Source organism: Sander vitreus, chromosome 16 (assembly GCF_031162955.1).
Source record: "Sander vitreus isolate 19-12246 chromosome 16, sanVit1, whole genome shotgun sequence".
Lineage (NCBI taxonomy): Eukaryota > Metazoa > Chordata > Actinopteri > Perciformes > Percidae > Sander > Sander vitreus.
This window is the reverse complement of record NC_135870.1, coordinates 3,090,670-3,117,594: the sequence shown is the minus strand read 5'-3', so window position 1 is coordinate 3,117,594 and position 26,925 is coordinate 3,090,670. Positions and strand designations below refer to the sequence as shown.

Sequence of the window (26,925 nt, the reverse complement as noted above, 5' to 3'; positions counted from 1 at the left end):
AAAACAACCTTTGAATGTACACGTGTTCCATTGCAGAGGCACCGTTATTGAACCTGCAAGAAGGAGCACTACTGCAGGTCCTTCCTTCCAGCAGCAGTCAGACTCGTTATAGCAACATCATAATGTAGCACTGCTAGCTGTTTCTGCAATATGAGGACAATATTCTGCACTATACATATACATTCAACTGTGCAATATGTCATCTCTACTCATTCGCACCTTACTCATCTCTGTATATCTGTGTTTATATACTGTCTGTTTATATAAGGGTTTTTATTGTGTAAATATTTTTTTATAGTTTTATTACTAGTATAACTGATTCTATTCTCCTACTTAATGTGTATTTGTGTTATTCTGATGTGTGTACATTTTTTTCTTTTGAGCTGCTGTAGCACAGGAATTTCCCCAGTGTGGGATTAATAATCTTATTTTATCTTATCTTAAGTCGATTGTGATTGGTTTAATAAAGAAATGCCAATAAACCAGAGCACGTTTATTCCCCCGTCCCAGAATGCTGTGTGGACTAGCCAGACCCTCCTCCGCAGCGCTGTGGAGGAAGGTCTGGCAAAGCGAGACTAGCCCGGAAGAAAATCTACTTTAAAGTAATTTATTGTTGTTCTTTTTACGTTATGACTCACTGTCAAACTGGACTATAAAAGAAAGTTTGTTCGGGATCGGCCGATACGCAAGTTCAGGTATCGGAATCTGTATCGGGAAGGAACAAATAGTTCAGACATGTTCTCACCCTGCTGGCACCCACGACGATGTTCTTCTTATCCAGATCCAACTCGCCCAGTAACTCCTCCACGGCCTGGGACACACAGAGAGGAACGCCACTTATTGATTTTTATCACTGAGCTGAAGATCTGAGACAGAGGGCTTGTGTGAGCTGCTGCGAGGAGCTGACCTTTCTCTCATCGTGGCTGACAAACATCGACGCGTAACGTTTCATAATCGGAGGAGACAACGCCTGGAAGTGGCACCTGAAGTCACTCAAAGACATGTGCTCTGGATAACCTGAGAGACAGAGAGAGACAGAGAGAGACAGAGAGAGAGAGAGAAAATGTTCTTGCATCGTCTGCTCGACAATCAACAGATAACATTCAAAACACAAACATCAAAAACATCTGTATGTTCAGCCGACAAACATCTGAAACACCTTTCCGTCATGCACACACACGCACAAACACACGCACGCACAGACAGACACACACAGACACACACATAATATAGAAGCCCTAGGCTTATCAGGTCCTACCCCCAGACAATTTACATACGGACAGCAGAAAGGAGACATGCAAAAACCTTTTTGGCAATAAAGCAGATTCAGATTCAGATTCAGATTCAGATTCTGATGTGAATGTGCCGACCTGTGCGGTGGAAATGCAGGGCCGACAGGATCTGTGTGGAGTGCAGCTGGACTCGGAGCGCCGGCACGTCGAAACCTCCGCTGTCGGTCTTTGCCAGCACACACTGCAGGAACACCGGCCTGGCTCGGCGGATCAGGTTCACCAGCGCGTCCTGCAGGGACAGCGACAGTGACACGGAGTCCAGAGATACTTTCTCAAATAAGGCATTTCACGGACTAGGGGTGGGAGAGAAATCGATTCACACAGGTACAGGCATGGCCCGATTACCGGTTTCAAGGTATATCGCGGTTTGAAAAGGTCACGGTTTCAAAACAACTCACATTTTTTGTAATACCATTTCTGCTTCATGAGCCGTTTAATTATGAGTCTTCAAGGACAGGAACTGCCGTTTAGAAACCTGTCTCCCTGCCAGTGTGCAGTGTGTTTAAAGATAAAATACATTGTGTTCAATGAAACCTGGACCCTATTTTCCTGTGTTTCTGTGTCTAAGTGGCTGATGGGAACAACAATCTTTGACATTATTGGTCCAGTATTGAGTGAGATCACTGCAGTGGTCCCAGCCCCATCATGTACTGGAACACTTACTGCCTGTAGTTTGACGGCAATGCATTGGGAGTGTCTGCGTATGGCCGCCATCCCTCCGCTGAAGGTTTTCCTGATGGTGCCGTTTCTCTGCAGAGAGCGCTGGCTGCTGCCGTCCAGACCGCCCAGACCTCGACACAGAGGGGGCAGGGGGACCTTCGGGCTAAACATGTTCTTCACCTCCGCTCTGAGGAAGACAAAGAGAGAAGCTGGTCATCACATGTGAGAGGATGACAAAATGATGCGGCGGACGCAGGAATCGGTTCAAACTGTCCTAAGATGGTTCGATGATCTTATGATCTGATGTTTATGTTATTTTAAGTGGATTTTAGAATGTTACAGGTTTGTGTCGTGAAGCAACAGATTGCCGTGTTGTAGTACTCGAGACCGGTCTTGGTCTTAAGACCACGTTTTGAAGGTCTCGTCTAATTTTTATTTATACTTTTTATTGATCCCCAGTGGGGAAATTACAATTTACACTCTCACAAAAACGCCTTTTGAAGCCTCCCCCTAAACCCAGCAGGACGTCCGCTATATTGAAATGAATCGTCTGTACATCCAGGGTGCGATTTGTGAAAAAAGCTGTTTTTTTTCTGATCATGCGCAACAAAACAAAACATGCATGAATTAAATCCCCTTCCAATACCACCATGGACATGGAGCCACTCGCCAGGCATGCTAAAACACTTAATGAACTTCAATATCTAATGGAAAATAATCTCACTATGAAATATCACAACGTGGTGTCTACATAAAACACAGCGCTTTCAAGCCGGAGAGCGGAGTTCACTTCGAGGCAAAAAACCAAATACTTTCACCCAGGAAACGCTCCTTCGTTCCTCGGGAGGGTTTTGATCCAAACTACGATCTTTTTTCCTAAACTTAACGAGTCGTTTTGGTGTCCGATCTTAACTGTCATCGCCGCATGACGCTCACTTTTTCTGGCTAAACTCCACCACCACGGCCCCTGAAAGCACCGTCATCTGGCGGTGCCTGTAGCCGGCTCACAGTCACCTACTGGGGGCTAAACAACTGCCGCTGGTGGCCGGCCTCCTGGAGCTCTGGAGCTGCTAGGGTTGCACGATATTGACAAAATGTGATATTGCGATATCAATATAAATTTTGATATTTTTTAAACATATGTAAAATTACAAAAGTTATGGGAAAACGCATCAAAATAGACAATATATTGCACACTGAGACTTATGGACCACAGGTCGGTCATGGATGACTCCAAGCTCTGCCTCATATATATGAACACTGTTTATAAAGTTGTGGGATAGCTGCCTGTGAGAAATAGATGCGGGACGGGATTACTTTTGGCCACTAACGTTTCCTCTTGAAGAGATTAGAAGACTTCAATCTCTGTTATTTCGTCTTCTCCCTGAGCAACACTCATTATCTTATTTTTGTGTTCTTTCTTTTGCTCCACTCACTCCCTTCGCTCTCTCTTTAGGTCCTTTCTTTTCTTTCCCTTCTCCGTCTCTATCCATTTCTTCACTTACACTGTCGCTCTGTAGAAATATACACACACGTGGTACGCTCCGTAGGGTTTGTCACGTAGTGGCCCCAACATGTGCAGTTTGCACGGTAACTAGTTTTTTTTGCAGATTTTAGATGATGTTCACGTCGCGTAATTATCACTTCGTAACGTTCCCATGGCAACAGGGGAAAACAGCTGCTCTTGTGTGAAGTAAACGCAACATTTTTCAACTTTCTGCTAAGATATTTGGGACTTTCTTGCAACGAAAATGCGGGGATTATCATGCCAGCCCCGCATATTTTGCGCAGAAATCGGCAATTTATGAGGCGAAAGTGCGGCGTATTTGAAAAAATGCCCCCCCCCCCGTTGAATTATGTGATCGCGTAATCACGTTTTTCTGGAGGGACTGATCGTTACAGCGTTTCAAGCTCTAAATCAAACACAACTGAGCCACACAGCCAACGGACGGGACGCAGCGCTCCACAAAATAAACTAAATATTGCATACTTATCGCGACACTTTCGATGTAATATTGCGCATCGTGATATCGCGATAATGATATTGAGTCGATATATCACACACCGCTAGCTGAGAGCTAAATACAACCAGCCACCGCTGCTCAGATTTGATTGTTCTATGGCACTATGTTCACGTTACTCCGCTCTACTTAGTTTAAAATACTTCTATTTTAGGTATAGGATGGTCTAGTGGTGAAGTACCGTTGGGGGGGTACATTTTGTCCTCACCGGGGATAAAAAATAATTAAGCAGAGGCAGAGATATGTGGACCAGCAAACGTATATAGGAGCCTACTTTAAGATGTTCACCTAGACATGACCTCAATGTGTATCAGCCTGCTGGGCCTTTAAACAGACTCACATGGTGGAATTCTGGAGCACACAGATGGCGTTCAGAGCAGACGGATTGTTCTGGATCAGACCGATCCATCCGCTCAGGTCGTAGCGGACCGGGTCGCAGCCCATCAGGTGGCTCACCTCGCACTGCAGCGGCTGCTCGCACTGACGCACTGCAGGGACACACAGATTCTGAGTCAACACAGTGTACAGTCGCACGCACACACACACACACACACACACACACACACACACACACACACATACCTGTGTTGCTGTAATACTGGCAGACTCTCTGCAGGACGCTGTTCTCATTGGAGGATGGTGTCACCATCTCCTCATCCAGAACCCACAACAGACCTCTGGGGTCGCCATCTGCTGCCCGGACCTTAAACACAGACACACAAACACACACACACACACACACACAGACGCACACACACACACACACACACACACACACACACACACACAGACAGACACAAACAAACACACGCGCACGCATTTTAAGCTTTTGCTGTTTTTCAAGCATAACTTATGCAAAAACTTTGAGAATTTCTGGCTGGGTCAGATGAAGTGATAAGAAGACATATTCATGTCCCCAGATGTATGTAGTTGTGGTGTACTTTACCGTAGGTGTAATAAAGTCGGAGTTGTGTACCTGTGGAGGCGGCTGGTCGATCGCAGACACCACCTCCGCTGGACTGTTCTCCGGACACTCCAGCTCCGCTGGGATCTTCTCCTGTTACACACAACACAACATGTCACTGTTTTACACTCAAACCAGCTGTAGGAGCCACATATTGTATGTTGTTTATGGTCTCATTTATGTTGTTTGTTGATTATTGTGTTGTGCACTTATATTGTAGGAGGAGGGCGTTTTCATCGCCGTTTGAGCGGAAGTGATAACATATTTGTTTGCTTCACCTGTTCACCTGGGTTTTTGGGGTTTTGACAGAGAGGGGGGGGAGCCTGGGAGCGAACACTCTCGGTTGACCGCCGCACTAACGCACTTATTTAGACTCACACAGTAACTTTACATTTGGTAAGTGCAGTGCTAGTTGTATTTTACGTGTGGAGGAATACATCATTGCAGTACCATCTTGAGCGCGTCACAGTGTGTGTATGCATCTCTCAGAGTTTAGTCCCTCGCAGCAGCACTTTGTCGTCAACGCTGGCTGAATAGCAGAAAATAAATGAAGGAAAAGTGCAGTAACAATTTTGTGTTAGGAGCCCCAAAGGGGACATAAGCTAAAAAAAAAGTTCCATAATTTCAACCATTAATCAGTAGGGGAGAGACAAAAATTATGGCAATATATCATTGTCCTTCGTGCAATACGAGAATGGATTCGCTGGCGCCAAATATGGATCATTTTATGAATGAAACAAGGCTCTCTGAATAGATTTCTCTGCTCCCAGCGTGGCTACTTCATGGCTCCTGGAAGTGGCGCTCAACACACGAAAGAGGGAAACTTGAACATAAGTTAACTAGCCGAAGAAGATGACGGGGGGGGGGGATGGCAGTCAGCAATTTGAGAAAAATAACAGATGTCCCAGACACGTTTAAGTCCAAAGTCTGGAGCCAGAGTTGCTCTACACTTTAATTTACAGATGGAAAACATGGTGCTGCTTTCTAACTGTTGGACTTAGAGTGAATAAAAAGAGCAAACATGCACTCAACCTTTTCACAGCCATTTTGTATTCATAGTTAGACCGATATCCTGATGTATCATTATACGATTGTCCAGCAATTTATTGATTATCGCAGAATGCTCTCTCTTGATATTATCGGCATTGTGAGCCATGTATCGTATCGTACCCTGTGATTCCCACCCGTTATCTGTTTGTGACTGTGGACTCCTTGTTACCTGTGTGTATCTGTCCAGAGTGTGTGTGAAGGTGTGTGTGTGGTAGTGCTCCAGCAGCCTCTCCTGCAGGTAGTTGTGACAGAGTTCGGGCCAGCAGGCCGCTCGCTCCTCTGCAGAGTGCCTCGGGTTCCTGAGACCAGGCGTGTCCACCACCATCACCGAGGCTAACGTCAGCTGCTGACCGCTCAGAGCCCTGGACGACACGCACACACACACGCACGCACGCGCGCACGCACACACACACACACACACACACACACACACACACACACCCGCACACATAAACACACACACAACCACACACACACAGGAGGCACACAGCAAACAGCACACACACGCACACACACATACACGCACACACCCGCACACATAGACACACACACAACCACACGCACAGGAGGCACACAGAAAACAGCAAACACACACACACACACACACAACCAAATGCACAGGAACACAGCACACACACACACACACACACACATACATACACAAACACACACACACATATACAAAGAGCACACACACACAAACACGCACAGGAACACAGCGCGCACACACGCACACACAAACAGCATACAACCACATACACACGCACAGGCACATAGCACACACACACACACAGCACATTAGCACAACCACATATAGATAGACACACACACACACACACACACACACACACACACACACACACACACACACACACACACACACAGCTCATGTTAATGCACGTTATACAGGCATGTGTATGTGATGTGTGTACAGTATGTATGGAGTTTTTTTCGTGACACCGCCCCCGCGACATCACTGCTTGGCAAACAAAACGACAGGTGGCTGAAATGAGTCGAACACTTGAAGGAAAACAAATGAATGTCTCTAAGAAGTCAACAACACAGATCCACGTGACACACCAGACTCTGAGGGAAATGTGGCCAAAATGGAGTTCATGTTGTAAAAAGATTTCCCCTCTGAAGTGTGATGTGGTTTCACAGCGTCTCAGCTCAGCCTCGCTACAGTCGAAACAGAAACATTTGAAAATGACAGCAACTACATCATGAGATCTATAAGGAAATAGTCTAGGTGTTCACAGAGCCGGAGACTGTCTGACTCAATGTTGACTTGACTTCATTGTTTAAAAAAAAACACTTTAAGACATGAACAACGTGTTTGGGGCTAGTTAACTCACCCGGTAGAGCAGTGGTTCTCAAGTTCTCAATAATGTTCCCCCTTTGAACATTTTTTTTTTTAAGCCATGTACCCCCTGACCAGCGTGAATCATTTTTGGTAGAAAAAAAAAAGTCTCTATAAAGAGGAAGAATACAGCGATGTCAGCGATAGATTTACTAAACAACAGCCTTGGACCTGGAAAACATTTAAATGATGATGAGAAAAGGAGAAAAAGACGGTAGAAAGAAGGAAGGAAGGCAAGAATAGGTCGGAAATAGTAACAAAAACTTCAGGGGGAAAAAAACACAGTAGAAAGAAGGAAGGCAACAGTAGGGCGAGAAAAGGGACAAACAATTCAAATAAGCGACAAACTTCGAAATAAGTGACAAAAACTTTGAAAAAAGAGATAAAAACTTTGAAGAAAAAAAGACCGGGGAAAAAAAGTAAGGAAGAAAGGCAAGATTAGGTCAAAACAAACGACATAACCTTCAAAAAAAGGTGACAAACTTCAAAAACAGCGACAAAAACTTTGAAAAAAAGACAGTAGAAGTAACTACAGCCTTGTCCGGTACCCCCTGCAGTCCTCCAGAGTACCCCTAGGGGGACACGTACCCCCATTTGAGAAACACTGCGGTAGAGTGTGCGCCCCATGTAAGCGGAGACTAGGGCAGCGGCCCAGGTTTTAATCTGACCCGTGGCCGGCCCTTTACTACGTGTCATCCCCTCTCTCTCCCCCAAAAGCCAAGACCTAAACGACGATGAATACCATCATATCAATTAGAAAATGAGCTGTGTCCGTGTGAACGTAGGGCGAGATGCATCCATACCTGTTGATCAGAGAGACGATGGAGGTGAAGAGTTCTTCGTAGAGTCCAGCAGCCATCCCCTCCACACACTGAGCAGCTGTCAGTCTGGGACCTGAAGACCACAAGGAAGACGTGAGCTGTGTTAGAAACCGTTCCCTATCACGGAAATAGTGCACTATATAGTGTGTGTGTGTGTGTGTGTGTGTGTGTGTGTGTGTTCTTGTTTAACTATATTCGTGGGGTCCAAAAACCGGGAATACAGTATACTTGTGGGGTCCCGACAGCTTTGTGGGGCCAAAATGCTGGACCCCACAAGCTTAAAGGTCTGTTTGAGGGTTAAGACTTGGTTTTAGGATTAGGGTTAGAATCAGGTTCTGGTTAGGGTGAGGGTAAGGGTTAAGGTTAGGCATTTAGTTGTGATGGTTAAGGTTAGGGTAAGGGTTCAGAATCAGAATCAGAATCAGAAAAGCTTTATTGCCAAGTACGTTTTTTACACATACAAGGAATTTGTTTTGGTGTTGTAGGTGCACGTCACACATTCTCTAAAATAAGTTAAACAGAACAAACAACATAAGTATAAATATATGTATATATATACACACACAGAATGTATTAAAAATAAGAGTCCTGTCCAGAAGCTTTCCTGGGGTTCTGTCTCCTGAACAGTCTGTTGACGTCTTCCTCATTGATGGAGAGAGTCGTCACTGAGGTGGGTGGGGAGGTGGAGGTGATGCACTGTAGCTGGAGCTGTTGGGAGGTGTTGAGGGGGATGGTGTCAGGACTGACCCATTGTCCATCAAAGCGACAGTAGAACTGGTTAAGGTCGTTGGCTAGGCGTCGGTCGTTGGTGGAGTGGGAGACTTTGGGCTTGAAGCTGGTGATCTGTTTGAGCCCTCTCCAGACAGAAGCAGAGTCGTTCGCTGAGAACTGGTGTTGGAGTTTCTCAGAGTACCGTCGTTTAGCCTCTTTCACCACCTTGCTAAACTTGTACTTTGCTTCTTTGAGTCTGTCTTTGTCCCCACTCCTGAACGCCTCTGCCTTATCCAACCTTAGCCTTCTGAGTTTGGCTGTGAACCAGGGTTTGTCATTGTTGAAACTCACCCTGGTGCATGATGGAACACAGCAGTCCTCACAGAAGCTGATGTATGACGTCACAGCCTCTGTCTACTCATCCAGACTGTTGGTTGCAGTCCTGAACACATCCCAGTCAGTGGAGTCCAAACACGACTGGACATCCTCAATCTAATTAAGGTTAGGTATTTAGTTGTGATGGTTAAGGTTAGGAGGTAGGGAATGCATTATGTCATATGTCACGGGTCCCCACAAAGATAGTAAAACGCACTGTGTGTGTGTGTGTGTGTGTGTGTGTGTGTGCGCGCGCCCGCCTGTGTGTGTGTGTGCGTGTGTGTGCGTGTCTGTGTGCGTGTGTGTGTGTGTGTGCGTGTGTGTGTTTGTCTGTCTGCGTGTGCGTGTTTGGCTGTCTGCGTTTGTGTGTGTGTGTGTGTGTGTGTGTGTGTGTGCCTCACCCTCCTCTGCCTCTGCAGCGGGGTTCCTCTCTCTGCTGCCCCCGGTGGCTCTCTGCAGCAGCTGTCGGAGGTGATGTTTGAAGACAGCCGTGTGCAGATCTTCTCCCTCACAGCCGAGGACGCTGCTGGCCACCTGAGAGCTGTCGAAATTCACAAACTGCCTCCTGCCCACTGAACCCAGGGAAAGAGAACATGTACTGGTGTTTACTGAGGGACAGAAGCACTCAGATCTACAAGTAAAGAAATACAAGAATAAATGCTGCGTCCAAAACACTACTTGAGTATTAACTAGGGCTGATCAAAATATGCAATTATGTTGTTGAATATGGCGATAACAGTATAGAACAGAACGCCTTTTATTGTCACTATACACATGTACAATGACATTAAAAGCAACTCCTTTCCCAGTGCCAACATGTACGTAAAATAAGTATAACAACATGGAATAAAATAAGTAGTGCAAAAAAATGGGGGTAAGGTGCACAGTTCTGAGACACTATATACATATAATAAAATAAGTATGGTTTTATTAACAATGTGATATGCTGTGTGGGTTATTGCACATTATTTGAATATTGCCCAATAGTGGTGATCATATTCAATGAGTAATAGATATTGGACAATGAGAGTAATGATATTGCACAGTATACAGATATTGCACAGTAATGGAATTGCACAGTATTATCAATATTATCAATAGTATTAAATGTTAAATATTGCACAGTAGGTGAGTAGAATAAAGTCCGGGGGTTGGGGGGTTAGACTGTGAAGTCATACACTTGCGATTAATAAATATATTAAAGTAGACTCTGTTCTGTTTTCAGCGAAGCGGAAAAAAATTATTTCCAACATTCTTTCATTGAACAAATTGAACATTTAACTGAATATAAGAAGCACCACTAACAAGAATGACAGTTACATTTTAAAGTGCAGTTTCTAGTGAGATACCGAGTGTCTTTCACGATGTGTCGCAGTCTTTCGCGATGCGTTAATTGTGGCAGTTTATATCGCGATAATGTTAACAAAAGCAATGTACGGTGCAGCCCTGGTATTAACAACAATATACTCGCATCAATATAGGAGCTACAACAGCTACTCTACTTTATATACAGTTTAGTCCAGAGGTTCCCAACCTAGGGGTCGGGCCCCTCCAAAGGGTCACCGGAAAAATCTGAAAGATCATGAGAGGATTAACGGGAGAGAAAAAATATATTTTAATGCACAAATCTGTCTTCAGTTTTTGGATTTTTTCTCAAATAATCGCAGTTTTTTGTGAAATGTTGGTTGTTTTTATCTCTTTGAGCCTCAAACAATTATTTAAATGAAATAATGTGAGAAGTTTAGAGGGGAAAGGTCTCTTTGGTGGAACTGATGACAGCTCAGAGACATCATAAAGATGATAAAAAGGCCCCCATACGTAACGGGTCACAAGTCAAAAAGGTTGTGAACCGCTGGTTTAATAAGTTTTTTTATGTGATATCATCACATGCTAATTAACAAACTCTTGGGACTATATTTTTGTACATTGCATATTCTTTTTTTATACTTTGATACTGTGATCTTCTGCACATTCCTCAGACAATTTTGCACATTTCTGCACAAAATAACTAAAAAATACACAAAATAATTCTAAAAACTGCACAGCTCTTTACTTTTTTTTAAGATATATTTTGTCACATTATTATTGTTTAACGGCTTAAAGCTCACGAAAACCGAAGTCAGAAGAACAACTTCACAGCTCGGGAAATGGGACTGCCCGAGGAGCACTTGAATGCATCATAACAGTGTGTGAGTGATGGTGATGAGTCAGTGTTACCTTTACAGGCCCCGGCAGCTCCCAGATGGTAAATGCCAGCCAGAACGTGCCAGATCGCCTTCTGCTCCCCGACCGAGAAGCTGAGCGTTTCCATGGCAGTCAGAAGCTTGGTGAAGGCGACGGACGCACGCTGTTTCTCCTCAACCTAACATCAGACAGACAGACAGACAGGCAGACAGGCAGACAGACAGACATGCAGGCAGGCAGGGAGGCAGGCAGGGAGGCAGACAGATAGACAGGCAGGCAGGCAGGCAGACAGGAAGACAGGCAGGCAGGCAGGCAGGCAGACAGACAGGCAGACAGGCAGGCAGGCATACAGGCAGGCAGACAGGCAGGCAGGCAGACAAGCAGACAGACAGACAAAAAACAGACAGACAAAAAACAGACAGACAGGCAGAAAGGCAGACAGACAGACAGGCAGGCAGGCAGACCGACAGACAGAAGACAGGTAGACAGACAGGCAGGCAGACAAGCAGACAAATAAAACAGACAGACAGAAAAGATAGAAGACAGACAGTTGGTCTCTGAAATCAGCCACTTAATAAAGTGGACGAACAGCTGAGTCACATTTCATCTCCCATCACAGCCTGACTCTCTCTTCATGGCATGATTTCACCTCTTCAAACATCCTTTTTTTTCTATTCCCCCACTGATTTAACCTCACATGGGCACAAATCAAAGACACAGGAAAAGTTTCTGAGCCTCTCGTTTCCTTTTTTGCAAATTTATGCTGATCTAGAAGTGTTTTATTGCTTAACGTTGCACTGACTGACCACTGTCTCAACCCAAGTATGTTTCCTCCCAGCAGAGGTGAGATCTCGTCATTGCTCTTACTGTACCTTGGTGGGATGAACGATCCCGAAAGAGTTGGCCTCAGGAAGCTGGTGCAGCTGCAGTTCTGTCCTGATGAAGAATAATCAAACACTGTGAGGACTGTTGTACACGTTGATACGTATAATCAAAAAAACAGAATGCAAACACTTCAGTTACATAGTATTAGTGACAGAGCAATTATCAGCCCTGGACGATTAGCGGGCTGTTTTTGAGTGAGTGTGAGCGATCACAGAAGGCTTGTATCATGTGGACGCGCCAACAGCGTTGTTGTCATTACTTAGAATTCCTCATGGGGGAAACAGAAACTACGCACTATAGCTTTAATTAACTCTCCTGTTGTCCTCGGGTCAAATGTGACCCATTTTCAAAAAGTCCAAAATTTGGGATTCTTTCAAAAATAAATAATGTGGATGGTTCCGTACAACGCTCCTCACAAGTAAAATAAATGATCAGTTCACTACTTTCATTGAATTTGGGTGGTTTGTTCAATTTTAAAGCATTTGATTGAAAATAATTGATAAAAGAACGTCAGAAAAAGCTTCAAAAACGTGGGGTAAAGCACAGAAAAATGTGTGACAAAAAACATTGAACAAAAGTGAAGAAAACATCAGGGAAAAGTGTCAGAAAAGAAGACCAAAACTTTTTGACCCAATGTCTAGTTTCGGCTCAGCTCTCTTGGAACTTCGACCAAGGTGGTACCAACAACAAAAAAACATACCAGGTACTATCTACAACTTTTTGCTAATGGGAAACCCAAAAAGAGTGGGAATGCGGCATTAGTTACCTCATCTCTGTGCTGAGTCCTGCCAGCATCTGAGAGAAAACCAGGAAGTTACTCTCTCCGGGAGTTTTCTGACACACTTTCCATTTGTCCAACATCACCGTCTGATAGAGCGGCCGGAGAGAGAAACAGAAGCAGGCATGAGCACAGGCCTAGATTTTGGGAGGGATGCAACAGAATATGACCCCCCCCAATATTTAGCAGAGGGAGATTGGTACCCCCCCCCCTTAAAGAACTATGAAAGACAACCCACTCCCCAAAAGTGTGTGTGTGTGTGTGTGTGTGTGTGTGTGTGTGTGTGTGTGTGTGTGTGTATAACCACAAGGTTAAAGGTCTGTTTGAGGGTTAAGACCTGGTTTTAGGATTAGGGTTAGAATGAGGTTCTGGTTAGGGTGAGGGTAAGGGTTAAGGTTAGGCATTTAGTGGTGATGGTTAAGGTTAGGGTAAGGGGCTAGGGAATGCATTATGTCAATGACGGGTCCCCACAAAGATAGTGCCACAAACCTCTGTGTGTGTGTGTGTGTGTGTGTGTGTGTGTGTGTGTTTGTGTGTGTGTGTGTGTGTGTGTGTGTGTGTGTGTGTGCGTGTGTGTGTGTTGCTTGCCTGCAGGTGTCCAGCAGCCGCCTGTCCAGCGTGGTTGAAGTCCAGAGAGAAGACCATGGCGAAACGAGACGAAGCGTCGCTGTGCTGCGAGCTCACGCAGCCAAAAGACCTCAGGATGGTGAACATGGCCTGCACACGCTCCACTGGGGACCGGGTTACAAAAAAAACAAGATGAATTAGCAGTCAAAAGTGAAATATGGGACATATGTTCTGGGCGTGCCCCTCCCTCAAATATTACTTTGATGTCTTTTCATATACATGCAGACAACCTGTAACCCCAGACCACCACATGCAGAAGTGCTCACTTCTTTACTAATTCTTGTTAATTGGAAACCAAACAAAGCGCTGTTGTTCATACAGTGGTCAAAGGAGGTTCTATCATTCCTTGGGGGCATTTTAGGCTTTTATTTGACAGGACAGGTGAAGACATGAAAGGGGAAAGAGAGGGGGAATGACATGCAGCAAAGGGCCGCAGGTTGGAGTCGAACCCCGCACCGCTGCGTCGAGGACTAAACCTCTATATATGTGTGCCCACTCTACCAACTGAGCTATCCGGGCGCACGGTTCTATCATTCCTGTCCCTTGAAAAACTAAGATACAAAATGTATACGGTTCTTTAAAATTTTTTTTGTCTTGACCAGTGTTGTAATGTAACAAAGTACAAATACTTATAATACTATACAAATACTACTGTACTTAAGTAGAATTTTCACGTATCTGTACTTTTATTTTAATTCATATATATTTATATTTCCGGAAACTTTTACTTTTACCCCACTACATTTCCTAAATAAAATGTATACTTTTACTCCATTACATTTCCTAAATAAAATGTATACTTTTGCGCCATTACATTTCCCCTGAGTAGCTTAGTTACTTGTTACTAACTTGTAACAACTCTAAATAACATCTGTCCTTGGAGAAAATTTGGCTAGCTGGATCAACTGCGACCAAGAAAATGATAACTCAGCGCTGGCCCCCCCCCCCCACTTGCTTTGTAAACAGTGGTTGGCATATTTTCTAGACAGAGTTATGCTGGAGCTCTCTACAGAAAGGATTAACAAAGCCAAATCATCAACTGTAGACCTGTGGAAAGGTGCAGCAGCACAAGTATCAGTCCTAATGAGCTGAGCATCACAAGAACTAGAGGAGAGCGACTAGGCAAGGTTGTTTTGTTTTCTTGTATATTGGTTTGTTTTGTTTTCCCCGAGACCGCAGAGGGTGAGGGGATGGGAGAGGGTTTTGGTTCTTGTTTAATGGTAGTTGTTTGTTCTGTATGTTCTATGTTCAAAAATATAGAAATAATTTAAAAAAATGATCATAAAAAATGTGTTACGCTGGAAAAAAGCAGGTTTGGCGAACCATTGCTCCTAGATTGTCATGTTAATGCACGCTCCATTCCAGTTGGTGAACTAATGCCCGTTTGTTACCAAGCTGCAAAAAACAACCATAGGCCAAAATTAAAGAAGAAGAGGAGGAAGCATAATGACTGATAGCATCATGGAAACACCTGGTGCAGTCTTTGCCGCCATGGTAACAGACCACCCAACGACAGTGATGATGAAGATAACGTAACACGCCTTTGGCCATAAAGTTTATAATCAAAGTTTTTTACTTTTACTTCTAATACTTAAGTACATTTGATATCAAAAAATTACTTTTGATACTTTAAGTACAGTAAATATCAGATACTTTAAGACTTTTACTCAAGTAATATTCTAAAAAAATGACTTTAACTTCTACCAAAGTTATTTTCTGGTAAGATACTTGTACTTTTACTCAAGTATTGCTTTCATGTACTTTATACAAGACTGGTCTTGACCGGGAGTCCTTTGATGGGTTTTGGTGAAAGTCGTCCTTGCAAAGATTGCACTGTATTAATATTATTTATTTGCGTTCTGTTATTATATTCAAAATGATGTATATGATACTGAAGTGTGTTGTCGCTGTCCGATCCTGTTTTTATTTTGCATTGTGTGCTTACCGGTATGTTTCTGTTTTATTTTTACTTCTTTTTCTAGAGCATTGTGAAAGGAGGGTTTATATTTACAGGTTCACTCTTATATAACTGTCTTTGGTATTGTGTGTGTGTGTGTGTGTTTTTTCCATAAATTATAAAAATGCAAAATAGTAAAGTATGGATGTAAGCTGTTGTCCCTCCCAGGGGCGGAGCCAAAACATTCGGGGCTCTGACCAAACTTAGGGGGATTCAGGGGCATGCTCCCCTGTGGGAGATTTGTTTTCCATGTGCACTATTTTTCAAGCCATTTGATAACAGAATGCATTAAAAAATCTGTCATCAATAGTATAGGGAAAACATAATAGTTGCCAAGGAAACGATTCATCGTGTAGAGCCGACATCCTGTTTTATATCTCATTGTTCTCAAACTGTCTTCATCGTTCTGAAACCAGAACACAACAAACGTCGAGGATGACTCATTTTCACTCCTGACACCTAAAGAGAGACAGAAACTGTCTGATGTTGATATTTTGAAGTTACATAACATATGGAGGTTGGGAATATAAAAGCTCTGTCCATGGCAGAGTAGTAGCGTATAACGGACCAGAGCAGGTTTTTTAACCCTTGTGTTGTCTTCCTCGTCAACCATGCAACTTTTTGTTTTTCTGGGTCAAAATGTAAAAAGAATTCCAACGTTTTGGTCGTCTTTTTCGACACTTTTCTCACTCTTTTCGAAGTTTCTGTCAATATTTTTCTGCACTTTGTTGACATTTTTTTTTTAAGCTTTTCCCATGTTTTTGTCACTTTTTTCTGATGTTTTTGTCACTTTTATTTCGAAGTTTTTGTCACTTTTATGAAAATGTCTTTGCTGGTTTAAGACTGACGCAGTTGTTGGCGCCCGCGTCGTTTATATAGCAAATGCACCTGCGCCCATGGGCGTGCTGGTCTTACAGGGAGGTGTGTTCAGGTGCATTCTGGGCGTGCTGGTCTTACAGGGAGGTGTGTTCAGGTGCATTCTGGGCGTGCAGGTCTTACAGGGAGGTGTGTTCAGGTGCATTCTGGGCGTATTGCTATCTTGCGGCAGCGGGACATGATCGCGCCATTGACCAACAAAAACCTGGTCTAAAGTCAATAACGCAGTTGTTATTTTTATAAGTTTTTCAACGTTTTTTCTTTACATGCTATAAAATTGAATAAAACTTCAAAATTCAATGAAAGTAGTGAACTGATCATTTATTTAACTTGTGAAGAGCGTTGTATGGAACCATCCACGTTATTTTGTTAAAAATAAATAATAATTTAATAATTTAACCTACATTTCTGATATAGAAACTTTTTGAAAAGGGGTCAGATTTGACCCGAGGACAACATATTGGGGACTTTTGAGAAATCATTCGGGGCTGGAGCCTGACTCACCGCTGATCTTCTCCCTCGTTGTACCGGCCTGTTTGAGGAGAGCGAGTGTGAAGGCCTGGCATGCAGTGGTCTTGCCGGTGCCGCTGCGTCCCAGCGCACATACACTGTGGTCTCTCCTGGAGCCCACCATGGACACGTACACCCGTTTGACCAGAGCAGCCAGCGCAGGAGGAGCATCCCACACCGACTCGCCCCGCCGAGACTTTGGAGTCTGACAGAGGAGAAGGTTTGAAAACATTACCCGCAGTTTCATCTGGTTCCATTGCAAATCAGTGCTCATATTATGCTTTTTGGCTTTTCCCCTTACCTTTATTGTGTTATATATCTTTTTTGTGCACGTTATAGGTTTACAAAGTGAAAAAGCCCAAAGTCCCCCCCCAAAGGGACTTACCATCTCCAACAGAAAACACTGTTCACAAACTGCTCCAAACAGCTCTGTTGTAGTCCAGCCTTTACTTCAGAGACAAACGTGGTCACTTTGGAACACACGTTATAATGCTCGCCTAGCTGCTAGCATGGCACGCCCTCATACTCTGCTTCTGACTGGCTAGTAGTCCTTACCTAGGTACTGTCAGGGCACGCCCTCATACTCTGCTTCTGACTGGCTAGTAGTCCTTACCTAGCTACTGAGCATGTGCGACTCCCAACAAAGATGGAACAGAAGTGAGATGTCTCACTCTGTAGCTAAAACAGAGAGCTCAACACACAGGGTGAAAAGAGGAGCTGCAGCAATGTGTATGTGTGTGTTTTGAAAATTAAACCATGTAAACCTATTCTGATATAGCCTCTAAATACAAAATGAGCATAATATGAGCATTTTAAATAAATTAAAATTGCCATTATCTTGTTTAAACATATGGATGATAATTTCTGGAAATCTGCTCTTGGAAAATACAGAATTATTTTGCAACCCTGGAGGGATTCTCCTCTTTTTTAATGTTATCTGTTGATTGTTGGAGCAGACAATGCAAGAAAATGTTCTGTTTGAACAGACAATAAAGTTTTTCTAAGAAATGTTTAAAGACTGAATACCTCCAAATGGATTTTTAAGATGATATAAAGACTATGACTTGAAAACAAATAAGCAGCGCAGATGCTGAAGACCTGTAAACGACGCTGACCAATCAGAGCGGAGTGGGCTTTTTTTTGGGAGGGGGTCTTAAAGAGACAGGCGCTAAAACAGAGTGTCTCAGACAGAGGGTGATTACAGGTATATTCAGACAGACAGTATGAGAAAAATATAGTGTTTTTTGAACATTAAAGCAGGTAAACATGTTCTAATAGAAGCCCAAAATACAAGTATGAACCTGAAAATGAGCGTGATATGGGACCTTTAAAGTCCACACAGGTGTTATCAGTTGTTTTGGATGATTAGACCTCTGCACAGGTTGAAGGTGGGCCGAAGCTTTGATGGGAAATTATTAGTTCACAAATCTTTTCTACCAATAATAATGATAAAGCTGTCATTTGTCCCGCCCTAACAGGTGCAACAAAGCTTACAAGAGACTCAGGAAGATTTCGATCAATCAGTCTATAGACAACTATTTTAACGATCTAAGCGCACGTGAAGCGCATGGCGCAAGTGCGTTTAGGGCGTGTCCAAATCCACTTTTGCTAGTTTGACGGTGGAAAAAAGGGTCTGTGCGCCGGGCGCATGGTTCAAAAGGGTTGTACTTAGTGTCTTCATTAATCAGAGGTGTGTTTTGGGCGTAATATGCAATAAACCAATCAGAGATCATCTCCGATTCCCTTTAAAAGCCAGTACATTGGTGCATTGCTACTATGATGGCGGATTTGCACCGTAATATTTTTATTTTTAATCTTCTGCATGTGTGTGTGCTGCTGCGTGTCCCTGTGTGTGTAATAAGCATAGTGTGTGCACGCTGTGCATAACCCTAGGCGCATCTTACTAATGCGCTGTTAAAATAACAACTACGCTATTGACTTTAGACCAGGTTTTTGTTGGTCAATGGCGCGATCACTTCCCGCTGCCTCAAGATAGCAATAAGCCCAGAATGCACCTGAACACACCTCCCTGTAAGACCAGCACGCCCATGGGCGCACAGATGGGCGCAGGTGCATTTGCTATTTAAACGACGCGGGTGCGTCGGTCTTAAACTAGCAAAGACAGTTGCGTCAGGCTTTGCCTTGCGCCGGGTGCAAGATAGAGCCCCTAGTCTATATCCTTGACGTTCCACTTCTGGGATTGCTCCGTTGCGGTGGAGGAAGGTCTGGCAAAGCGGGACTAATAGACACCCACACAGTCCTGGGAAGAGGGCTGATCAGCCAGGTTAACTGAAAACACCCGTGTGGGTGTTCAGGGCCTTCAAAGCTTTGTGTTTGGAAAAGGAGTTTGGATCTTTCACTGTGAGAGCAAATTATGCACCGTGTGTTTGACTTCACCTTGCTGTGAGCCTGTAACGGTGGCCAGAAGTTGACCAGGTTGGGTCCCGCGTGTGTGAGTGGCAGGTTGGCTTTAGCTCGACTGGTCAGATTGTGCAGAACTCCACATTCGTTGACACTCTGGAGGTCGCTCAGATCCTCGCACAGGTCCAGCTCTGACGGGTTACACTGCGGAGGAGGAGGAGGGAGTGATGCTGTCAGTCCGTTAAATGGTTAACAACATATATAAAGATACTGGAAATGGGAAAAGACCTGAGCTACCTTCTCAATCTCGTACTCTGTAACATCGTGTAGCGAGCCGTCCGTCTGCAGACGGACTCTCACTCGGCCTTCTGGGAGTTCAGGTGTGCCTTCATCTGGCTTCAGCTGAGTGGCTGAAACGAGTACAAAACCAACCAATCAGACAACAAAATAAAACTCATGACCGCTCAACAACCATTAACTTTTGGTTATTATTCAGATCATCTCTAGTCATAAGTGCTGAATGGATGGGTCTATCCACTCGAGTGTAAACATGGAGATCTCTCATTTAGGACATCATGTTTGCGGATTAGTGGAGTCCTTTGCTAATCCACACACAATCTGTAGTAATCTTTCAGCCTGTTGTATAACCTTCATATCATGTCACATATTAGAGTCAATATGTGTCTACGGATCCATCTGCTTCACATCCATCTGCTCATGTTATCCAGCCAGCTCCTGACTACTCTGCACTAATCCCATTAGATCTACACACAAAGCCCCGACCTTTGACCTTTTACCGTACACGCATACGCAACCACAGTATTTACATTTTCTGCTACTTTATACTTTTACTACTATACATCTTAGAAGCAATATTCTACTTTTTACACCACACTAAGCTTTGGTTTCTTTTCAGATTAATACTTTTAATTTGTTGGGGCATTTCAACCTTTAATGGAAGGAACAGCTAGATATGAAAGAGGAGAGAGAGGGGGGAAGACATGTAGGAAATGATCACAGGTCGGACTCGAACCCTGGACCTTCTGCGTCGAGGCATACACCTCCATATATGTGCGCCTGCTCTACCAACTGAGCTAACCCAGCCACTAAAACATTTAAAAAAAGAGCGGGCGCCCATATATAGAGGTTTACTCCTCGACACAGCGGGCCCGGGTTCGACTCTGACCTGCGGCCCTTTGCTGCGTGTCATCCCCCCTCTCTCTCTCTCTCTCTCTCTCTCTCTCTCCTTTCATGTCTTCAGCTGTCCTGTCATATAAAGGCCTAAAAATGCCCAAAAAATAATCTTAAACCAGAGGCTCCTAACTTTTTTTGAAAATTTATATAAAATCAGTGTTTGGTTTGAGACACAAAACAACTGGCGGCACGGTGACTCAGTGGTTAGCACATCTCCCTCACAGCAAGCTGGCACAGCAGAGTTGAATCCCCGGTCAGGGCAGGATCTTTCTGTGTGGGGTTTACATGTTCTCCGGGTGCTCCGGTTTCCTCCCACCATAAAGACATGAATGCTAGGTAACTAGAGATGGTCTGATACCATTTTTTGCTTCCCAATACCGATTCCGATGCCTGAACTTGCGTACCGATCCGATACCAATGTGTCATATATTTTATTATGTTTATTATGTTATACTACTATCCCTGTATAGATGATATGATGTATAACAGCTGTATACTACTATCCCTGTATGGATGATATGATGTATAACAGCTGTATACTACTATCCCTGTATGGAGGATATGATGTATAACAGCTGTATACTACTATCCCTGTATGGAGGATATGATGTATAACAGCTGTATACTACTATCCCTGTATGGATGATATGATGTATAACAGCTGTATACTACTATCCCTGTATGGATGATATGATGTATAACAGCTGTATACTACTATCCCTGTATGGATGATATGATGTATAACAGCTGTATACTACTATCCCTGTATGGATGATATGATGTATAACAGCTGTATACTACTATCCCTGTATGGATGATATGATGTATAACAGCTGTATACTACTATCTCTGTATGGATGATATGATGTATAACAGCTGTATACTACTATCCCTGTATGGATGATATGATGTATAACAGCTGTATACTACTATCCCTGTATAGATGATATGATGTATAACAGCTGTATACTACTATCCCTGTATAGATGATATGATGTATAACAGCTGTATACTACTATCCCTGTATAGATGATATGATGTATAACAGCTGTATACTACTATCTCTGTATGGATGATATGATGTATAACAGCTGTATACTACTATCCCTGTATGGATGATATGATGTATAACAGCTGTATACTACTATCTCTGTATGGATGATATGATGTATAACAGCTGTATACTACTATCCCTGTATGGATGATATGATGTATAACAGCTGTATACTACTATCTCTGTATGGATGATATGATGTATAACAGCTGTATACTACTATCCCTGTATGGATGATATGATGTATAACAGCTGTATACTACTATCCCTGTATGGATGTGATATTATTTCTATCTTTGTTGTCGTCTGGCTCAGGTTAAACTCTTTGTGAAACATGAACGCCCCAGAACGTTCTTTTATTCTGTCGGAACATCTCTATAGGTAACTAGGACTACAGGACTACAGTTGAAAAACACTGGTGCATTTACAGAAATGTTGATTAATGTGCATTGTCCTAATCAAATGAATATATCTTAAAGGGGCGCTATGCAGTTTTGGCCATTTCTTCGCTGTTTTCTCTCTTTTTGCTGGCAGGTTTCTCTATAGATCTCCCCCTACAGCTTCAGAATAGATATTTGGCAGCTCCGATGTTTACTCGTGTCTGACTCCTCGCTCGGTCAGTCTGCTGTTTCCTCTTTCTCTGTTCCTCCGACAATGCTTTCCTAGCTTTCTGCTTCTTTTTTGCCGGCTCAGCCATGAAGATAGTGTAAAAAAAACTCCATCGCTACCTTGTTAGCTGGTTCCTGAATGGGCGTATGTGTGCAGTGCGTGAAGCAATTCGTTACATTGCGAGACCTGATATCACGCCATACTTCCTGACGCTGAGACCTGATATCACGCCATACTTCCTGATGCTGAGACCTGATATCACGCCATACTTCCTGACGCTGAGACCTGATATCACGCCATACTTCCTGATGCTGAGGCCAGCGGCTCGCCGGCCCAAAGTTGCAAGGGTGGTTTTTATCGCTCACAGGCGCTAGGGGGGGAGCGAGACGACCACCATTCAACCCGAAAAAAGTCATATAACCATTCCAATGACTCCGAAGCTGTTCAGTTAAGGTAAATTAGGCTAAAGAACTGCATAGTTCCCCTTTCAACTACAGAAAGCAAAAAATCAAATACAAAGTGACTCAAAACGGCGACCAGTTGTGAATCACGTAGCGTTATCTGTAGGACTAATGAATGGGCTTCACAGCTGTCTCTAAAAGGCCAGCTGACTCACCTGTGAGCCGTTATAAACAGAGCTCTTGTGTTAACAACATGACGCAAACATGTTAAATGTGCTGAGAGTGAGCGTGTGTGTGAGTGTTTACGTGACTCACCGCGGGTGAAACCATCCTTGTGGACGTACCACACCGTTCCTGCTTCATACCAAACATCTCTGACCTGGGAGGGGGGACAAAGAAACAACAGACAAAAACTAAACAGTGTACCTGTGAAATATTAATAAAGTAGACGTCCAAGTGTTGGTTTGTACATGATTAATGTCATTTATAACGTGTGTACGTAATAATTATAGAAATGTTTTAGTGTTTATTTGCAAACTGCAAATTGATAAACAATGAATGTTTTTTGTATTTTTTGTGTGTTAATTGGATTATGGTTGTTATTTGCTGGAAAAATTAAAGGAATAGTTTGAAATTTTGAGAAAAACTGGCGAGGGTTAATCAAAAATGGATGCAAAAAAACTACACAAAACAACAAACAACAACAAAAAGATGCAAGTCAAAGACTGTCCTCCCCCGAAAAAAACGCTCCTATAGGTCGTTTGTTCAAGCAGCAATTATGACCTATGCTTAGGTTTAGAGTGGTGGCGCCCTCTAGTGGCCGTGGTAGTCATGACAGGAGCAAAGCAGGAAGTAAGGTGAGGAAGTATAACAGCGCCAAATGTCCCCACCGTAGACAGTGAAAAAATATATATACAACTCCGGGCAATGTCAGGATCTCCATCCTTTAGACCAGTGTTTCTCAAATGGGGGTCCATGTCCCCCTAGGGGTACTTTGGAGGACTGCAGGGGGTACGGGCCATTTTTTGCAAAATGTTTTTCAGTTACAAGGCTGTAGTAACTTGTACTGTCTTTGTTTTGAGGTTATGTCGTTTGTTTTGACCTATTCTTGCCTTCCTTCCTTATTTTTTTCCCCGGTCTTTTTTTTTTGCTTTGTTCAAAAGTTTTTGTCACTTTTTTTCGAAGTTTGTCGCTTATTTGAATTTTTTGTCACTTTTGTCGCCCTACTGTTGCCTTCCTTCTTTCTACTGTGTTTTTTTGAAGTTTTTATTACTATTTCTGACCTATTCTTGTCTTACTTCCTTCTTTCAACTGTCTTTTTCCAAGTTTTGTTGCCTTTTTCCAAGTTTTGTCGCCTTTTCTCATCATCATTTAAATGTTTTCCAGGTCCAAGGCTGTTGTTTAGTAAATCTATCGCTGACATCACTGTATTCTTCCTCTTTATAGAGACTTTTTTTTCTACCAAAAATGATTCGCGCTGGTTAGGGGGTACATGGCTTAAAAAAAACTGTTCAAAGGGGGAACATTATTGAAACCCCCTTGGTCCTCGCAAGGAGATAGGTTGGGGGGGGTGGATGGGTCAAACAAACACAGGAGATCGGGGTTCATGTCCTGTTTGAAAATAAAAGTAAACAATGAGTTTTTTTTTTTTTTCAGAGTCACGTGCGTAACCTTCAGAAAGTGAAGTAGGGTCAGATTTTAGCCCATATAGTGCGTAGTTTCTGTTGCCATTTGGCAATGGATTGAATGTTACGCACTAAAGTTTTTATGCCGAAACATAACCAAACTGCGTCCATTTCACAACGTTAACGACTAAGCAACCGTTACGCTCTCTGGTTTAGATATGAGGATGGAAAACGCTCCTGTGGGTCGTATTAGAGGGTAGGTACAAACGACGATATCGTCCAATGGTTTGGAGAACTTCAAGTCAAGTCACGATCAAGTCATGGTTGTAATTTGCTGGAAAAATTAAAGGAACAGTTCAACATTTTGGGAAAAACAGTTATTCGCTCACAAGTCACTCTTAGTTACAATTTTCAAATATTTTCTAGGAAAAAAAAGAAAATAAATACCATTTTAATAAATCTGTTCATAACTAATTTAACAACCTATTAATTAATCAGTGAATAAGTCTGTAATTTTTGCAGGTGCACCTCAGTTTTTCTATAATAAACTCGTTTAAACAGACGTACCTCTCTCGTGTTATGCTCCGTCACGGTCGTGTCTGCTTGCCTTCCCTCTGGCTCCAGCCTCTCCTTCATCTTCTCCTCTTTCTTCTCCACCTGTTGCACCACCTCTATCCTCTCCTTCTCTTGCTGCTTCTTCATATTCTTCTCTGACTTCACTTCCTGTTGCTGCTTCAGTGGCTCTGGTGTTACTTCCTGTCTGGTTTCCTTCTTGTTGCCGGGGTCAGGAGAGTAAATCTGCCTCTGACTCGAGGTCCGGCCGTCCGTCTGCTTGTTGCTGTTCATCTGCTGCTCAGCCCGGAGCGACATCTCCGCCTCAAGGATCGGAGGAGTCTGATCCGGGAGGAGGAACTGCTGCACCAGGTTGTCGCTCAGTTTGTTTGGCTACGAAGGAAAAAAAATTTTTCAAGTTCAATAATTTGAATACTCACTTTCTTACCGAGTTAGACGAAAACATTGATACCACTACGATGAGAGATTGGACTGTTGGAACGAATTCAGGAGGTCGAATATACTCGAATAGAACCTTACAAAAAATATATACTAATCAAATGTTCAAATTACTATTCAAATGTGTCTTTTTGAACAAATGTGTTGGCTAACGTTAGCGAATCTCGCCTTGGCCTACCCGCATGTTAAAACGAAATGCTTTTGTCACGTCACGTATTATGAACAATAAAGTTAGCGGTAGTGAGCAACACAAGGAGCTAACGTTACGGTAAAGACGGAGTAAGGTTAGCAGAGAGGGAGTGACCGGCTGGGAATCGACTCTGACCGAGTCAAATTGCTTACATTATCATTAATCAGCTCGTTCTTGTTGCCTAACTGCGTCGCAAATTATAGGAGCTTAGCTAGGAGCTTCATGGAGACAGCTTAAGTTAACGTTAGCTGCCCTTTAGCTGTCAGAGTCCGAATCTTCGTTATATATAGCTGTATTTTCAGTAACGTGACAATCTGCAAGATTTTTATAACTAAAGCTTTTATCCTTTAGCCGCTTAACTACACTTGTTAGATAATGTTTCAATTTGAATATTAAAGCTATAGTGTGTAGTTTCTGTCGCCCCCATGAGGAATTCTAAGTAATGACAACAACACTGTCGGTGCGTCCACATGATACAAGCCTTCTGTGATCGAGCACCGCCCCCCACCCTTCCCTCCTCCACACAGTTGCTAGTAGCCAAGGAGGACACGGAGGATTAAAAAAACATGATGGACTCTTCAGAAGAGGTCATTATCTTCACTCGAGTTTCTGCGCGGGAAAGTCACCGGACACCACAATCTTCTGAACATAGTCACACTGAGAAATACAGAGAGAGTTGTGTGGAGCTGATAGTCTTAATTAGCTTTGTAGCAACTCATTCGGCAACGGCTTGAATGTAACGGACGTTCATTAATATCAAAAAGGTACGCACTAAAGCTTTAAAAAAATAACGAAGGAAATGAATGGTTTTATAGAGGAAGATGACCAGCTCTAATGAGAGAGGCATCAATATCAATCTTCCCGTCCCAAAATGTTGAGCTATTCCTTGAAATGAAAGTCAAACCCCTCACTTGTCTCTCCTCTTTGGTCTCTGGCTCTTTCTGTTTGGTCTCCTTCTCTGTTTCTCTGACCAGCTGTTTGAGGAAGCCGCCCGGCAAAGTGGACAGAGGCGGAGGAGGTACGGCCGCGGCCACCGGCGTCTTCTCCTCCTTTATCTGTAGTTTGATTGATTGATCAAAGTCGGTAGAAAGAGACACAAAGTCATTGTGTGATGTGGATAAACACAACATTTGGTTCAGATTGCATGCCGAAACTATACATGCATGACATTTTCCTTTGCACACATGCACGTCACATTACAAGGTACAAGGTTTACACAAATTAATTCACATCTTGCAGGACCATGACTTTATATTTCAAGCTTTATTGTCTAATATGTTACCATGTTAGAACATTTTTTTTTGATTGAAGTCAGAGTGTGTGATGTGTCAGTAGCATGAGTTTTGTATGTATTGCATATCATATATGATTTAGAATCTAGGATTTTATTCGTGCAGGTTTTTAGATAT

At 43.2% G+C, this 26,925-nt stretch overlaps 1 protein-coding gene across 1 annotated transcript in view; it reads right to left on the bottom strand.

Annotated features, from left to right (window-relative positions):
- myo18b (myosin XVIIIB) overlaps positions 1-26,925 on the bottom strand; it is a 79,911-nt gene that overhangs the window by 39,371 nt on the left and 13,615 nt on the right. The window contains exons 5-24 of the mRNA XM_078271892.1: positions 26,428-26,571; positions 24,883-25,260; positions 23,006-23,069; positions 19,730-19,842; positions 19,469-19,636; positions 17,066-17,276; positions 13,690-13,832; positions 13,090-13,190; positions 12,311-12,374; positions 11,472-11,616; positions 9,656-9,826; positions 8,151-8,241; positions 6,157-6,349; positions 4,950-5,030; positions 4,556-4,676; positions 4,314-4,461; positions 1,956-2,139; positions 1,371-1,521; positions 908-1,017; positions 746-811 (exon numbers count right to left, since the gene is read on the bottom strand). Coding sequence (XP_078128018.1) covers positions 746-811; positions 908-1,017; positions 1,371-1,521; positions 1,956-2,139; positions 4,314-4,461; positions 4,556-4,676; positions 4,950-5,030; positions 6,157-6,349; positions 8,151-8,241; positions 9,656-9,826; positions 11,472-11,616; positions 12,311-12,374; positions 13,090-13,190; positions 13,690-13,832; positions 17,066-17,276; positions 19,469-19,636; positions 19,730-19,842; positions 23,006-23,069; positions 24,883-25,260; positions 26,428-26,571 — 2,847 coding nt within the window. The remainder of the gene's footprint in view (positions 1-745; positions 812-907; positions 1,018-1,370; positions 1,522-1,955; positions 2,140-4,313; positions 4,462-4,555; positions 4,677-4,949; positions 5,031-6,156; positions 6,350-8,150; positions 8,242-9,655; positions 9,827-11,471; positions 11,617-12,310; positions 12,375-13,089; positions 13,191-13,689; positions 13,833-17,065; positions 17,277-19,468; positions 19,637-19,729; positions 19,843-23,005; positions 23,070-24,882; positions 25,261-26,427; positions 26,572-26,925) is intronic.